This window comes from Cygnus atratus, chromosome 8, assembly GCF_013377495.2.
Source record: "Cygnus atratus isolate AKBS03 ecotype Queensland, Australia chromosome 8, CAtr_DNAZoo_HiC_assembly, whole genome shotgun sequence".
NCBI lineage: Eukaryota > Metazoa > Chordata > Aves > Anseriformes > Anatidae > Cygnus > Cygnus atratus.
The window spans coordinates 16209395-16226251 of record NC_066369.1 but is presented as its reverse complement, the minus strand read 5'-3'; the positions used below and the strand labels follow the sequence as shown (position 1 = coordinate 16226251).

The 16857-nt window shown below is 43.9% G+C and overlaps 1 protein-coding gene across 4 annotated transcripts in view; it reads left to right on the top strand.

Moving 5' to 3' along the window:
• RGL1 (ral guanine nucleotide dissociation stimulator like 1) overlaps nucleotides 1-16857 on the top strand; it is an 80858-nt gene that overhangs the window by 60812 nt on the left and 3189 nt on the right. For all 4 annotated transcript variants that reach the window (XM_035537326.2, XM_050712179.1, XM_050712181.1 and 1 more), the window contains 9 exons: nucleotides 564-648; nucleotides 3067-3156; nucleotides 7344-7430; nucleotides 8598-8630; nucleotides 10135-10256; nucleotides 11167-11256; nucleotides 13246-13432; nucleotides 15215-15469; nucleotides 16611-16725. In XM_035537326.2, the coding sequence (XP_035393219.1) occupies nucleotides 564-648; nucleotides 3067-3156; nucleotides 7344-7430; nucleotides 8598-8630; nucleotides 10135-10256; nucleotides 11167-11256; nucleotides 13246-13432; nucleotides 15215-15469; nucleotides 16611-16725 (1064 nt within the window). The remainder of the gene's footprint in view (nucleotides 1-563; nucleotides 649-3066; nucleotides 3157-7343; nucleotides 7431-8597; nucleotides 8631-10134; nucleotides 10257-11166; nucleotides 11257-13245; nucleotides 13433-15214; nucleotides 15470-16610; nucleotides 16726-16857) is intronic.

Genomic DNA, 16857 nt, shown 5'->3' with positions numbered 1-16857 from the left:
TCTCCTTTTCCTTCAATAAACAAAGAAAACTGTCACCCTGCCATGAAGTGTGCTTCTGCATTTCCCCGAAAGAGAGCTGTTTTTTTCCTTCCACTGGATGTTCAAAATGTTCCACTGAAATGTTTAAAATAGTGCTGTCTTGAGTTTGCAGTGTTGGGCAATAGAAAGGGACTTATACATTAAATTCTTATAGCTTTACTGAGGGCATGAAACAAGGCAAAAATGAAGTATTTGGAATACAGATCTCAGCTAGTATTCTGTTCCTTTGTGTATCTATTTATCCACTTTCTTACAAGAATTTTTTATCTTAGCGTGATTGAAAATCCTGCTCAGAGTTTGGGTACCTATAGGTTTTATGACACTGTCAAATAGAGCTCAGGCTTTACTGAGAGCATCAGGTCTCAGAAAGGTTCCTAGGAGATGTGCAGTATCTCCTTGAATACATCATGGTTATCTTTTCCATGCTTTGCTGTTACCAGTTTACGAAGAAAAAGAGCTGCACAGTAATATGATCTGATTAAAAATACTAATAATCTGAATGATTCAACTCTTTTCCTGTACAGGGACAGAATGCTGATGTTCGAAGAGCTGTCTGATATCTTCTCAGATCATGACAATTATTTGACAAGTAGGGAGCTGCTAATGAAGGTGAGAATTAGCTTGATTTGCAAGGTTTGTAATCTCAAAGCTGAAGTTAGTCACTTTTCCAGCCAGCTGCCAAAGCTCATCTCTTCCTAAGCTACTGTATGCAGTGCTTCAGGGAAGATTGGTCTGTAGCTTGTAAGTTTGGGGTTTTCTGCTTGGATGAGAAGTGATTTCATTGTCCCTGAAATAATGCTATACCAGCATTAGCCTGTTGAACTTGGATACTCACAAACAGCAGGCTGCAGCTGCGCAGATCCTGTATTGATTTGTTCACAATAAAATGGGTCAGGACTGTCATCACTCTTGGAGCCCCCCAGATTGAATGTCAGGCTGCTGTGGTTCAGTGGTGGGTCATGATCCCTTGGGCACAGCAACGTCTAGCTCAAGGACAGCTGTGTGTGCCACATTGTACCTGTGGATAGCACTGGAGCCACAACCAGAATTAACAGGTGCTGCACAGTGTAATTTTATTGACATGAGCTACAAATTAGCATGTTGGCTTTGTAGTGCTCTGTACAGAGAGACGAGCTGCTAGCTTACGCACCCTCTGAGCAGTTCTGGAAAGGCTCAAGTCTGCACTGATGAGTAGAAAGCAGCTCCAAACAACTCAACTGGGTTGCACCACTGTAGTGCCTTTTACTTCACTGGAACAATGCCACTGAGGAATTATGCTAAGATGTTTATCCAACTATCCTGTACCTTTCTTGGAACTAGAAAACAGGGCTGGGAATCTCGAAGGAACAGGCTTCCTGCTCTGTGTGTGGCCAGATGGCCAACAAAGCAGGCTCTGTCTGAAACAGTGTGACTTGTATGCTACCCAGGGCAAACCCCAACAAGTTCAGGAGCTTGAAAGGAGTGAGAAATAATAGCAAGGAATGGTTATATTATCTGGAAACTAGGGAATGTGTCAGTGGCAAAGTTTTCTTTTTACATAAAAAGTTTCTATAAACCAGTTAATTAGTTTACTTTTTGCCGGTTCTGTCCAGTCTATTTGGCATTTGTACCTTACCCCGTTGCCTTGATATCTGAAACACTGTATTTTGCTCAGGAATGGTGGGTGAGCGCATTCAAACCTGTCAGTCTGTTGTTTATCATCCGCTTATGATCGACCTGTAGCTCAATTTTAGAAATGTGTGTTTGGAACAGCTTATAGAACTAAATATTAAAAAGAGAGAATAACAGCCCAATCCAAGCCCAGACCTTCTGACTCCCACCAAATTACTCTCTTCAGCTGCTGTAAGTAGATTTGCCAAACATTTTGAAAGCAGAGGAGGAAAATTCCAAGGAATTAGCTCGCACCCCTCTCCTAGTTCTCATCTTGGACCAATTTATAATGATTGGAGGATTAATGTCCACTGTATCCTTAAAGTCTTTGTTTTGTTTCACTATAGTCTCTGCAGGGAAGCTGTATTTGATCTTGCCTATCCAACCTGCAAATTAAAGTGCAGAGCAGACAAAGCGCCATATGAAATGGGTTGTCCAGCACAGAGGGAGAGCTCTGTTCTCTTCTCCCCAAACAACGTCTCTGCTGTGAGCTGCAGCTGCTTCTGGGCCTGCCTGCCATTTGCTGCTGCTAGAGAATCTCATTTACCTGTCAGTATCTTCAGGACATTGATATTCCTTCTTCATTTGCTTCTGTTTTTCGGCCGGGGAAGGAAAGGCAGAGTTTAATTGATCTGTTCATTAACTGTGACTGAGAGAAGTAAGCGTAATGAGAGGCTCTTTACAAGTGCAGGCTGTTGTTTTTTGCAAACTTAAAAAGACATTGATGATTCATGCCACATCTATCTGGCCACTGGAAAAAAATAACAGTAACTCGCAGCATCCCATATGGATCCAGGGAAATAAAGGGTACAGATCTATTGTGAAATAGCTCATCCATTCATAGGAATTGTGGAGATCAAAACCTATTACTTCAATGTCCTGCATGTTTTTGGATTAGTCAATAAGCCACAGAGGTTAGTTGCTGGATCTCTGTGTTGCGGCATAAGAAAAACAACAAAGCATTACGTAAGATAGAGATGTTTACTTGTAGCAGTCCTGATTAGGAAATTAAACAGAAATCTTGAGCTCGAGTGTCAGGATGGAGTACAGAGAAGCATCTGGACACCTGAAGTATACCTAAGCTTCTCTGATTTAAACTCTTACGAGATTTGCAATAGCATTTAGATTTGGTCAGAGTAGAAGTATTTTGCAGAAAAGTTCCCCTATGGTCATCCTGTGGGATTTTTTCAAAATTCCCAAGCAGTGCTCGAGACACAGAAAATCATCACGTGCACATATATACACATTTACTTGCATAGCAAATAGTTTTGCTAATCTAGCTTGCCTGGTTAAATGTATTTCCAGTTATTTTACACAAATGCAGGTGCCAGCTTACCACTTTGCTCCTCCATTAATTGCCTTTTACTTCCCTTACAGGAAGGAACATCCAAATTTGCAAATCTGGACAGCAGTGTGAAAGAAAATCAGAAAAGAACTCAGAGGCGGCTTCAACTTCAAAAAGATATGGTGCGTCTGGTGTCCTTTTCCTCCCCTTTCTGAACTGGTAATGTGATTAACCCTAGAATTGGTGATATGAGAGAAGCATAATCTAGGTAGATATGAGAGAAGCAAAAATCTAGATATATGAGAAGCAAAATCTAGAAAGGTATTTAAGAAAGCGAGTGGGCAATAGGTAATGCTCTTGAATATGCCTTCTGTTGTGCAAAACAATTGCTAAAACATCAGTACTGTTGATTAACTGATACTAAGCAAGTGAACTGAAAAGTTTAGACTGAAAATGCAGTCAAAATGTTTGTCCCTATAGATATATGCCCAAAGCTGTACTTCCCTTATGCCATGGATCATAGTAAGCAAGTAATATGTACTATGTTGTGTGTGTGAGGTGTGAGCGGGTGGGCGACCTGCTCAGCCTGGTGGCAGAGCTCAAGGAGGAGGTGGAGAGGTTGAGGGCCATCAGGGAGTGTGAGCGGGAGACAGACAGGTGGAGCAACTCCCTGCAAGGCTTGAAGGAGAGGTACCAGGGTGAGACACCCCAAACAGTGGTGGACCCCCTGACCTGTCGAGCAGAGGGAGGGGACCTAGGAGATGAGGAAGAATGGAAACAGGTCCCTGCTCGACGTCGCAGGCAGCCCCCCTCCCTACCGGCCCTGCCTTCCCAGGTGCCCTTACACAACGGGTTTGAGGCCCTGGAGCTTGAGAGATGCGTGGGTGAGGATGAGGTGAGAAGTTTACCCTGGAGGATGCCTAGGGCGAGGAAGTTGACTCCACGCCTCAGGACTGCTTCCACTAAGAAAGAAAGAAGGGTGATCACTGTAGGCGACTCTCTTCTTAGGGGAACAGAGAGCCCTATTTGTCGACCTGACCCTACCCGTAGGGAAGTTTGCTGCCTCCCTGGGCCAGGGTCAGGGACATTGCCAGAAAGCTTCCTAACTTGGTTCGCCCCTCTGACTACTATCCTCTTTTGATAGTCCAGGCTGGCAGAGATGATATTGAAGAGAGAAGCCTGAAGGCTATCAAACGGGACTTTAGGGGACTGGGACGATTAGTAGATGGAGCAGGAGCACAGGTCGTGCTTTCCTCCATCCCTACGGTGGCAGGGAAGGGTACAGAGAGGACCTGGAAAGCCCACCTGATAAACACGTGGCTCAGAGGCTGGTGCCAACACAGAAATTTTGTGGTTTTTTTTGACCACGGGGCGCTTTACTCAGCACCTGGCCTGCTAACTGCAGATGGGTCCCACCTGTCTCTAAGGGGAAAATGGATACTAGTGCAGGAGCTGACAGGGCTCATTGAGAGGGCTTTAAACTAGGTAGGAAGGGGGACAGGGAGAGAATAAGGCTTGTTAGAGGGGTGCCAGGGGGAACAATGTCAGGGTCTGGGGAGCAGGCAATGGCCCAGCTGAAGTGCATCTACACTAATGCACGCAGCATGGACAACAAACAGGAGGAGCTGGAAGCCACCGTGCAGCAGGAAGGCTACGACTTGGTTGCCATCACTGAAACGTGGTGGGACCACTCCCATGACTGGAGTGCTGCAATGCCTGGCTATCGGCTCTTCAGAAGGGACAGGCAGCACAGAAGGGGTGGTGCTGTGGCTCTCTATATTGGAGAGTGTTTTGATGTTGTGGAACTTGAGACTGAGTCTGGGAATGATAAGGTTGAGTCTCTATGGGTTAGGATTGGGCTCAGTACTAGGGCCAGTTCTCTTCAATATCTTTATCGATGATCCGGATGAGGGGATCGAGTGCACCCTCAGTAAGTTTGCAGGTGACACCAAGTTAGGTGCGTGTGTCGATCTGCCCGAGGGAAGGAAGGCTCTGCAGGAGGATCTGGATAGGCTGGACCGATGGGCTGAGGCCAACTGTATGAAGTTCAACAAGGCCAAGTGCCGGGTCCTGCACCTGGGGCACAACAACCCCAAGCAGGGCTACAGGCTGGGAGATGAGTGGTTGGAAAGCTGCCTGGCCGAGAAGGACCTGGGAGTATTGGTTGATGGCTGAATATGAGCCAGCAGTGTGCTCAGGTGGCCAAGAAGGCCAACAGCATCCTGGCTTGTATAAGAAACAGTGTGGCCAGCAGGTCTAGGGAAGTGATTGTCCCCCTGCACTCAGCTCTGGTGAGGCTGCACCTCGAGTGTTGCGTTCAGTTTTGGGCCTCTCGCTACAAGAAGGACATGGAGGTGCTGGAGCGAGTCCAGAGAAGTGCAATGAAGCTGGTGAGGGGTCTGGAGAACAAGTCTTACGGGGAGCAGCTGAGGGAGCTGGGATTGTTCAGCCTGGAGAAGAGGAGGCTCAGGGGCGGCCTTATCGCACCCTATAGGTACCTTAAAGGAGGCTGTAGTGAGGTGCGGGTTGGTCTGTTCTCCCACGTGCCTGGTGACAGGATGAGAGGGAATGGGCTAAAGTTGCGCCGGGGGACGTTTAGGTTGGATATTAGGAAGAACTTCTTTACCGAAAGGGTTGTTAGGCATTGGAATGGGCTGCCCAGGGAAGTGGTTGAGTCACCATCCCTGGAGGTCTTAAAAGACGTTTAGATGTTGAGCTTAGTGATACGGTTTAGTGGAGGACTCGTTAGTGTTAGGTCAGAGGTTGGACTAGGTGATCTTGGAGGTCTCTTCCAACCTAGATGATTCTGTGATTCTGTGATATATACATAAGTGTGTGTGTGTGCATATGTATATGTATAGGCCACCTCACACATGCAAACATCTGGATGTATAAACAATTACAGAATTGCATTGGTGGTACACTGCTGCGTCCAGCACATGCTGCGTGGCCTGTGCCATGCTGCCAAGCTGTGTCAGCTGTGGGTTGCAGTGCAACCCAGCTCTCCTTTTACTCCAGTATTGCCTGCCTGGTATTGAAGTGCTGAAGGAAATGGCTGTGCAAAGCATCAGCAGGTCCAGTGTGTTCAGTAATCTCATACTGAGAAAACTCCAAAATTTCAGGATTTGTTGGATGTTATGCGGGCACCACAGTATGATCCCTGGCACCAAGCTTCTCCTGTTCCCCGACAAGGGATAAACGGGTGCTACTCCTGTCCCGCTTGCATTTGTTTCACATCCAAACCAGCTGTTCAGGATGGATGCCGAGCCAAGGGTTGGCTTAGTTTCAGGTCGCCCTGAGATTTACTAACCTTGTCATATAAAAGAGTAACAAATGATTGATGAATATAAACATGTACTCATCACTTTCAACTGTCTTGTTTCTCTCCTACAAGCCTATCAACTACTCCTGTTATCCTTTAGAGAGTAACGGGGGAAAGCTACAGTTTTCATTTAGTAGAAGTTGTAATGTAAATAATGGGATCCTTGCGATAAAGAGAATCAGCTCTGGCTAGAGCAGAAATCTTGTTTACTTTTAAACAGACTCATGAAGCTTCTGACATGATAGTTTGAAAACTATATGGACTTTTACGGAGATTGCTTTGTAAAATCTGGTTTCCAGTCTGCTGGTGAAAATGGCTTTTGTCTCAAAGTTGGCAAAGATTTTAAAGGACAGGGAAGAGAAATCTGGGATAGGGAGGCAAAACTGCTGAATATGATTTTTTATTTGTCTTTTAGTTTGACTGGAAAAAAATACAGATTCTTTTGGATGGTAGAAACAAGCATTCCCTTCACAAGTGTAGAAACAGCCTGAACTCTACAACTGGTAGCAGACTAGAAAGTTAAAATGTGAATGCTAAGTAATTAAAATGCAGGGAATGGCAGGGGAAGAAGTTCATTTTTCTTGGACAAAAAAAAAAATAATCTGTGACTCCATGTGACTGGACTGTCATATGCTAAAGCAACATCATCAAAAACCCACTGGATGAAGCAAAAAGAGAAATCCTACACACAAGCTAGCCAGGACCATTCCCCGTCCCTCTCTCTTGTAGCAGGTAACTGAGGAACGCTTCTACCAGTGCTCAATGCTCCTTCCACAAGCCGGGTTTCCTCGTGATCATTAAAGATCAATGTATGGTGACAATATTGCAATAGAAAGGCACTAATGAGAGCATCCTGCTTCTCATTAGGATTTCATTTAAATTCTAGGTTTGATACCAAGGGAATTACAATGAAAGAAAACTTCATTTATAAGACCACTGTTTTGTTATGCAAACTACTTTTATTTATTTTTTTTTATACAGTAATATTCTAGCATTCTAATTATTACCATTTCTCAGTCAATCTAACATTGCTCTGATCATTTCCAGGGAGTAATGCAAGGCACAGTGCCGTACCTGGGTACCTTTCTCACTGATCTCACCATGCTGGACACAGCCCTTCAGGACTATATTGAGGTATTTTGAGGCAATTTTTTGAATCCTAACTATTCTCCCTGCCTGCTTGGCACTGACTGCATGTATTTGCGTATCTTCTACGGTGCTGTCTGCATGTGTTCCTGTATCTTTTACTGTGTTCTTGTGTGGTTCTCAAAACTGGAAGAATCTGGTTCCAAAAAGAGGAGGGAATATGCATTTTTATTAGCACCAAGAACCTTGCGTGAATTTAAGAATGCCCTTTAATTCAACAGAGAAGCTCAGCATTGCATTTTGTCTTATCATCTTAGGTTAGAAAATTTGAAGAAAGAAAGAAGGTGGCATTCCATTATTCTATTTTATTTTTCTAAAACAAGGTTTTAGGTGTAAAAATGTCTGTGAAGAATTGGTAAAGCACACAGAATCACAAATTTGGTGCTTCAGAGGGATCGCTGAGGCGCTTCAGTATTTACTCAGATGTATTTGAGCCCTAAAGTGGTTAAAGACTTTCCTCATTTCTCTTTAGCTGAACAAGCAGGGGGACACCAACTGAGCACAGGAAGGGAAAAAGGATTGCGAGGGATTCTGGTCGTTTAACAGAGGATTTAACTTAGGATGGGGCCAATTTTCAAGTGTTTGTTTCAAAGGTTTTTAGATACCTTTGAAAATTGGGCCCCAATTAATGCAGATACTTGAGGAGCCATGTTGCAGGCGCTCAGCCTTCATTTTGCTGGTGCTGGTAGTTATGAAAGGAATGAGCAAATACACTTCAGTCTGAGCTGGTAACTGTTGATTTGTTTGTTTGCAGTTTGTTTTGCAAAACTGCAGTAAGGCAGGCCTGAGTAGAGTTGCTATATATCCATTTTCTTTTTGGCAATTTCCCATTTGTCCGTGCTTTGTGTTGAGCCGGTGTTCCTCAAGCCCACTGGAACACTGCTGAACTTACAGTATAGGCAAAAGCCCAGTTCATTTCTTGCATGCATTTTAGGCACGAGGACAGATATTGTTTGGAGACTCATATATATATATACATATGTATATATATGAGTGCTGTGGTTTTTACCTGATTGGGAAACAGGTATTTTTAGAAGGTCCTTGCTCAGGGCAGGTCTGTGCTTTCTGTTAGAGTAGCTACTTGATCCTGTTTGTGATTAAATTCAACCGAGCACGTGCTCTTCTACTCTGATCCTTCCTCTTTGCTTCCAACAGGGTGGCCTGATTAATTTTGAGAAGAGACGAAGGGTAAGTTGAATGTTCTGTGATTTTTAGTTTACTGATGCCCTCATCTAGAGAATTCTTTTGGTGAGGCATGTTATCTTTGCTCAGGTATATACAACAGCTACTAATTTTAATGGAAGTTACTTGTATGTGAGGAAAGAATAGATCCCTGAAATGCTGTGAGCCCACACCAAGCTGTGACAGGTGGTGCAGAAAGAGATCCTTGTTTTCAGATGTGTACAGTAAAAGGAAGAAGAGCTGCAGGCCACTTCCATGGTTTTAGATCTGGGGCATACACATTCCCTCAGTTTGATGTTCATGGGATTATGTTCTACGTGTATGCCTGCGCCCTATGTGTCGCGAATGAATCAGACCTGGTAGCACGAGACCTTTGCTTTTCAGAAAATACAGTTGTAAACATCTTCTGTTTACTGCAATAAACTGTTTTGTAGGTAGAAGGCTGCAGAGAGTGAACTAGGTACATGGGACTGGGAAATACATGGTATTAGTCTTTTCTTTCAGCCCGATCCCTGTTGGTCAGAGATAAGTAATGCTATGTGGGAGTAGAGGTACTAGGGTCACATCTGTCTGAATAAAGTTGTGCCAAATCTCCATTCTGGGGCCTGAAAGCAGACTTGGATTTGGCTACGATGGAGTTATTTCCTTCCTTAAAGGATTCCCAGATGTTTAGACCACTTCTTGGACTTGTCTTTTACGTATAACTGCACAGCTCAGGATATCAATGGTGAGATACATGAGCTTCTCTTTGGTCATCAGTTCAGCTTCGTACAAACCAGCAGCAAAGCTGCCCTCTGAACCATGCTGAGTGCTCAGCTCCATTGCTGTATCCTGATCCTATAATCCACTCTGACATGAGAAGTTTTTAAGAATTATTTTGGCAAAGCGTGTGTACAAATGGAGTTACATAAGAGTGACACATTCCGTTTGCACACATCAAGGGTAGCATTTTATCTTTACCTGGTGCAAGTGTGAGTGCTCAAGTTCAAAGCCAAGGAGAGTCGGACTCGACTTTCATCACAGGCACCCTAATTGTTACCCATGCTCCCTGGCTGAGAACCACCCAAGTACAGAGCTCTTCTCTCAGCCCTGGTCCAGCCAGTGCAGGGCTGAGATGAGCAGGTGGGGTAATTTGAAGAACTTGTGACCTGTGCTACCCTTGCTCCTGGAGGACAAACTGCAGTGCTGCTGTTTGGCCGGTTTGCGCTGATGCTGCACTTGGGTTAGTACTTGGGAAAAGCTCTGTGGTGAAGTATGATTCCTTGTGTTTGTCTTCTAATTTGTGTGTCTTTGATAAAATGTTCATATTTCAATGCATGTTAAGGATGCTGGGAAAAAAAAAAGGCAGATTTCATTGTTTGTAAACTGATTGTTGAAATAGTTACTCAGCTGAAACTGAACCTGGTCATACTAAGTTTCTCCTGGATCTGTTGTTGCATATGTTTAGTATATGAATGAGTCTGTTTTTATCTTGTTTTCTAAATAGCATTCTTGTTTGTTTATTTCTTAGGAATTTGAAGTAATTGCCCAAATTAAGCTCTTGCAATCTGCATGTAACAGTTATTGCATGACACCAGACCAAAAATTCATACAGTGGTTCAGGAGACAGCAGCTTTTAACCGAGGAGGAGAGGTAAGGTTCCCAATCCAGCTGGCGAAGCAGGCTTTTCTTACCCCATGTCCACCTCAATGAGTTATGTCAGCTTTTAGCTATCCTCTTACAGGAACTTAAATATACTGCTGCTCACAGATAGTGGAAATATGGAAATACATCTGCTTGCTGCTAAACAGTTGTAGAAAACCTGTCCAACACTTAGCAGGGTTTAGTTTTGAGATTGGAAATGTGGTTTCTAACTTTGAAATATGAGAGTCTGTTGTGTCTGGCCTGTCTGTACACCCAGACGCACACTCAGAAGATGATCCCAAGGGATGTCGAGATGCAGTCCCCAAGCGCTGGGCTGGCGGATGCAGATAGCAGGTAGCCACGGCAACACAGACCTCACTGAGCACTCACCACAGACATGGATAATGGATCCTGGGCATTTGGGCTCGCTTTTGCAGCCCTGCTGAGTTCTGTGCTATTGTACGCACTGCTAGACGAACCTAATACAACTTACAGCATTTTAATACCTCCATCAGATATTTGAATACCATGCCGCTGCACTGTCTTAGCGAATAAGCACAGTCTTATGCATACTGTATTGTACTAAAAGTTGTGGTCAAAAACCAGGTCAGCTTGTCCTAGATTCATGTTAAATGTTTGTTTGTAAGTTTTGTTTTTTTGTGTTTTTTTTTTTAATAAAATGATGAGCGTCACTCAAAAAAAAATAGATTTTTAGTTTTTAAAACTATTTTAACGGATTGAAATAGCCCCTTTACTGTGGTAAAATGTGGACAGAGCTATGTTCCTCTTTGAGGGGTTGCAACCTTCTGTGAAGTGGAAATAACTGAAGCCTTCTCAAATGTCTTGAATATTGCTACTTTGATATACATAACTAATGGTATTAGCTGTAAAAATTAACCCAGTGGCCTCTGTTCTGCAGCTACAGCCTTTCATGCGAGATTGAAGCAGCTGTTGACACCAGCACCACGTCACCAAAACCTCGGAAAAGCATGGTGAAGAGGCTCAGCCTGTGAGTATGACTGGGCTAGTGGCCTTTGGTGTGTTAATACAAACCAGAATAAATTAAACAAGCAGTACTCATTTCGCCAGCTGAAAAACCTGGTCACTGCATTACTTTAAGAAGACACCATCAGCTATAAACTCATAGTTCTGTCTGAAGTTGTCCTTTTCTATTGCTATAACTAATCATAAGGCTTATTAATGATGAAAGAGATTAGAAACAAATAAGCCTTTTTAAAGTGTCAAAAGAAGGAACAGTTTTAGTGGTGGATTATAAATTCAGTATCTATTGTGTCATGACTTCTCTGAATGCAGTAGCAAAACAGAGTAAATGAGGATGAAGTTTGGCCTATCATTAGTCTAATTTACTGCACATGCAAAAACTTCTTGCAGGATTTTAATGTGATAATTAAGGTTGGCAAAAAGGCATTGATAATAAAAACAATCAGCCTAACTGCCTTCAGGTTGGAGAAGGAAATAATCATAGGGCCATGGTCCAATTTAGTCTAATACCTTAAAGATTCAGACAGGAGGTGGGTGAAGGACAGGGGCATGCAGCTAAGCAGACACAGGAAACAATGGACTAGCAGGAATTTAGGGAAAGCTACAGGCAATGAAAGCAGAGATCAAGAGCCAAAGGGAAAATATCTTAAAGGCGAGAATTTTGAACCTGATGTGAGAGGAGATATGAAGAGACTCCCATGTATCAGTGGCATCATCAAAATGAGGGAGAAAATGAATTTAAGAGCACTTGGTTCTTGTACCTGGCTTCCTCATAAGAACGAGCAGCCATTCATTTCAGAGCAGCACTACTGCAGGTTAGGCTCTGAAAGAAAAAAAGCTTTTTCGATCACAAGTTTTGTGTTCTGATCTGCAAAACAATAAAAATGAAACGTGGGCAGCTGTTTGGAAAGTGTTTTGTTTAGTCCATGCAAGTTGGTTGTGATAAAGACCATGAGCTTTGAAAGCAGTGCCTCAACTCTCAGTGGCCTTGCACAAGTCTCTCTTTTGGTGCATGCCTAAATTGTGCGTAACAATCATCCCTGCTGATTAGGCTCTCATTTCTGACTGTGTTTCAGGGCTCTAGTATTTTAATTTACTGTACTATCAACTTTGTTTGCACTGTGCAGTCTTTGTTTAAAGAACTGTTTCATCTGCAGTCTGAATGTATTTTGCAAATAAATAGTGCAGAAAAGACTGACATAATTTATCCTGGAACTACCAAGTGACACCACTCTAAAGTGTTTTAAATAATTAACTGCTTGCTGACATAATATCCAAGTCACCTTGTTTCTCTACCTTATATATTATACAAACTTGTTTCCTTTGACACTCCTTTAAAATTACTTGACCCGCATTTAGAAATGAGTTTCGGAGAGGGCAAGCCTGTAATTTACACTTTCTTGTGATCTCATTGTGTACATGTCCGTTTAGACTCTTAGAGAGAAACTGGTATCTGTGGCACCTTAACTGAGTGAAAAAAAATTGCAGCAGAGATGAACCTGCCTTTTGAAGACCTTTCTCCAGTATATGGCCTACATTACCTGTCACACGCTTTTTCAGTTACTTGCAGCATTGAGTACATCTGGAGCTGACCTGTGTCAGAGGAACAGGGCTGTGACAGCAGCATGCACAAGTCAGTAAGGCAGAGCGAGCTGCCAAGCCTCTTAACTAGGTTTGTAAATGTACGATTTACAATCAATCATTTTCTGGCAAGCGAGTCCAAAATTTAAAAAGACTGAAAAGAAGCCTCACTTACGATATTAAGGCATTAGCTCTGATTTTGGTCTTGCAGCTGGAACTTATGGTCAAGAAAGCATTGTGTTAAACAAACTCTCTTGACAAATCATATAAACAATGTAGAGGAAATGAAAACAATAGGCAACTCAAGACAGAAAACAAAATGGTACAAAAGATTGTGAACCAAAGGACAGCTTTGTTCAGCCCAGCTCTGTTCCACTTTTACTCACTGACTGTTATGCTTTGTTTTCTATTCTAGACTGTTCCTAGGATCCGAGGTGATCACCAATAGTACACCCACCAAAGAGCAACCCAAATCTACTCCAAGTGGGAGCTCTGGTGAAAGCATGGACTCGGTCAGTGTTTCGTCGTGCGAGTCTAATCACTCGGAGTCTGAGGAAGTTTGCATCACACCCATAGACACCCCTGATGAGCCTCAGAAAAAGGTACAGTCTGGGACTCATTGCTGGCATAAATTACACCAAGACAGACTGTCCATACTGCGGGCAGGAACTAGATGTTTTCCCAGGCCTGTTAGTCCTGACTAGAGTGCTGCTTTTAGTGGAATGGAGAGAGTCTAAAAATGGAAGCAGTCCAGTCAGTTTTTGCATGATCCCTTTTGTGTTGCCAGGATACAAGGCAGACTACAGTTTTCCTTCCCTAAAACCATATTTTCTTGTGGTGCCTGACGATGTTTTTTTGTTTTAGATGAGGCCCTGGAAGAGCATGAGGTTAATTTTTCTCTTAGTCCCCCACCACACTGTTTGAGAGGGATGGGGGCAGACTAGCAGCATTTCTACCTTGGAGCCCACAGGAATTGGGGTGAGGAGCCTGAGCATCATGCTTGCAGATGGCAGCACTGTTTGCCAGCACACAGCAGTGTGACGTTAGCAGTGATAGGGACAGGAGGCTTTATAAGCTCAAACAAAAACAAAGGAAACACGAGATGGGATCATCTGAATATGAGTTAAGAGCAGCAGCTGCTCATTTTCTCCTAGGATAGCTCAAGTTTGATGATTTGCACTGTGGCTATCAGCCTGCTGCCACATTCATCATGCTGAAGCAGCTGAAGTGGTTGTATCTGGGTAAGCCCATGTGATTTTAGCAGCTGTGTGCTCCCTGAGGAAAGCCTGCCTGCAGTACAGATCTGCCTGTGCTCTGGCAAAGGTGGTGTCTCCAGGTGGGGAGCTGGTGTGTGTCAGTGACAGCCCTGTAACCCTGGGGCAGCAGCGCAGGTGCGCTTGGCCACGTGATTGGCAGAGAGGTCACAGCTCACCAGCCTTTTTAGTGTTTTTTTTTGGCGGGGGGAGGTTGGCAGAGCCCCACACCCTGCACACTGGCAGCCAGGACATCCCCCAGCAACACGTGTGTAATGATGAAGCTGTGTGGGTCCATGCTGACAGCGGCTGGGCCAGGCATGCTCTATTACCTTCCAGAGAGGCAAATTATAAAGGCAGGAAAACAGCAGACAGGATCTGATGGGGGTGAGCCACAAGGTCTTTCCTACCAGCAGATACTTCCTTTTTTGTACTAAAATGCTTTGAAGACCTTTTTAGGGATGGTTTGGTAAAGAGTGGTATATTGGGTTTTAGCTGATGGATATTTTAAATTAAATTGCACTTAATGTTCTTAAACCAAATGGAAGATGAGGTTCCAGACATTGGCATACATGTAAACTATTCAAACAGTTTAGCTGATTAGTTGTTACGGTGGATTTGATGATCAAGTTGGAGAGGCACCATTCTGTCAGCAGGTTTTGAGCAAGGCAGATGAAGGGAAAGGTGGGGGGGGGGGGGACAGGGAGGTGGGCCAGTGTTTCATACCAGTTTTGAGTCCAGTTCCCCATGTAAAGGCTGGGACTCGCTGCAAAGCAGCAGTGGCAGGGCACTCTGCTCTTCCCACATCTGTCCCCAGCTGGGAGCCCACAACTTCATTTCATTCGTTGTTTCTGCTGCCACCTCCTGGCCTGCTCTTCCTGAGAGCGGTGGGAAAGCAAGCAGCACACAGTGTGTCCAGTGCACAGACCTGGAAGCGAGTTTGCATTAAAACAGTGAAATTAATCAAGTTAATTTTTTGGAGGTGTTGAATACCCCTGCCAGCCTGGACAAAGTGCAGATCACTGAGGTTTTGTACGCACCTCCTGCTTTCTCAGCTTCTTCCTCCAGAATGACGCCCTGCACACACACAATGTCAAGTTTCTGTGTTTTTTCTTTCTTTCTGTTGGACAGCTCTCAGAATCCTCCTCTTCCTGTTCCTCCATCCACTCCATGGACACATCTTCCTCAGGGGTGTCATCTTTAACCAACGTAATTTCATCCCCTCCCGTCTTGTCCTCCAACCCCAAGATCCACAAGCGCTCTATCTCTGTGACATCCATTACCTCAACAGTACTGCCTCCTGTTTACAACCAGCAGAACGAAGACACGTGCATCATCCGAATCAGTGTAGAAGACAACAATGGCAATATGTACAAGAGCATCATGGTGAGCAGTGTGGAACAGCAAACTACTCTTATCATTCATTAAGTTTTTCATTCTGGGTGACTGCTAAAACACAAAGTGGTTTTTTTTTAGTTTTGAAAACACCTGTTTGCTGAACCAACTACTCAGAACTGGCTTGAAAGTAAAAATGACAAAGGTTAAAATTCAAAATATGTGGAGCATGGTACAAACAAGAGGTTTGAATATAATAGAGTATCGTGGCACTTTCTAATCTTTAAATTAGGACTCTTCCTGGCCCGGGATGCCCCTCTGCCCCTCTGCCATGAGACGGAGGCAGTGCTGCCTGCAGCTGTAAGGAGCGGCTGAAAGGCTACAGCTGTGGGCACACAATGCACCAGCTCCCACCTCTCCCTTGATGTGGTTCCACGGATGGACACCGCCAGGGCTGGGCCAAGAGCAGAGAGAGTGCAGGGCCTGGGGTGACGTGACTTGCCCACTGCTGATCTCTCCAGACAGAGATTCAGCTGCTGAGCAAATTCTCTTGGGTCCCTCAGGCCTTTGGGGGAAAAAAAAAAAAACACACAACTTTTTTTTCCCAAATACAGCTATTTCACAATTTTAATGGTCTGACCTCTCCAAATGGCAAAGAGCAGTTCCCTGGGGGCTTGACATATTCTGCCACCAAGAGCCAAATCTTCCCTTTCTGGAGCAAGCCTTGTGTCTGCTCTGGACACAATGCACCTCCACAGCAGACAGTACACTAAGTTACAAGGCCAAAATTCTTTGCAGAATGTCAAAGAAGGTATTTAGCACATGACACTCCAGATTAATTGATGTCTGCAAACAACAGATGGGACAGTTATTTATGTGGAAATTTATGGCTAGTAAGAAAAAACATCTCTCAAGAGTGGTTGCTCAGAGGAGCAGACACTGTGATTTAGTGCTGTGCCTGCTAGTACAGTATCTGTCGTCTTGAATTAGAAAAAACACCACCACCAAATGTTCCACATATCACGTCTTACATATCACATCTCCTTCATTACTGATCCACTGTAATTTCTCAGTTCCCTAAAATCTTTTGCAAGACCAAGTGGGCTACAAAAAGACAGGCCTTTACTAATCATTAAATCATTATATAATAAGTGAGTAAGCAGAATTTCTCATTACAAATCTATCTTTCCAGCTAACTAGCCAAGACAAAACTCCTGCTGTCATCCAGAGAGCTATGTCGAAGCACAACCTGGAATCTGATGCAGCTGAGGAGTATGAGCTTGTACAGGTCATCTCCGAGGATAAAGGTAGGGAAGCAGAACTCTGATGCTGCTTGAAAAGTTGTGCTTCATTTTGAAGGAAGGGGTAAAATGTGAAGCAACTGTGGAAATGCCACAGACGTGTTGTTATAGCTGCCAGTGAGAATAACCCCCTAGATA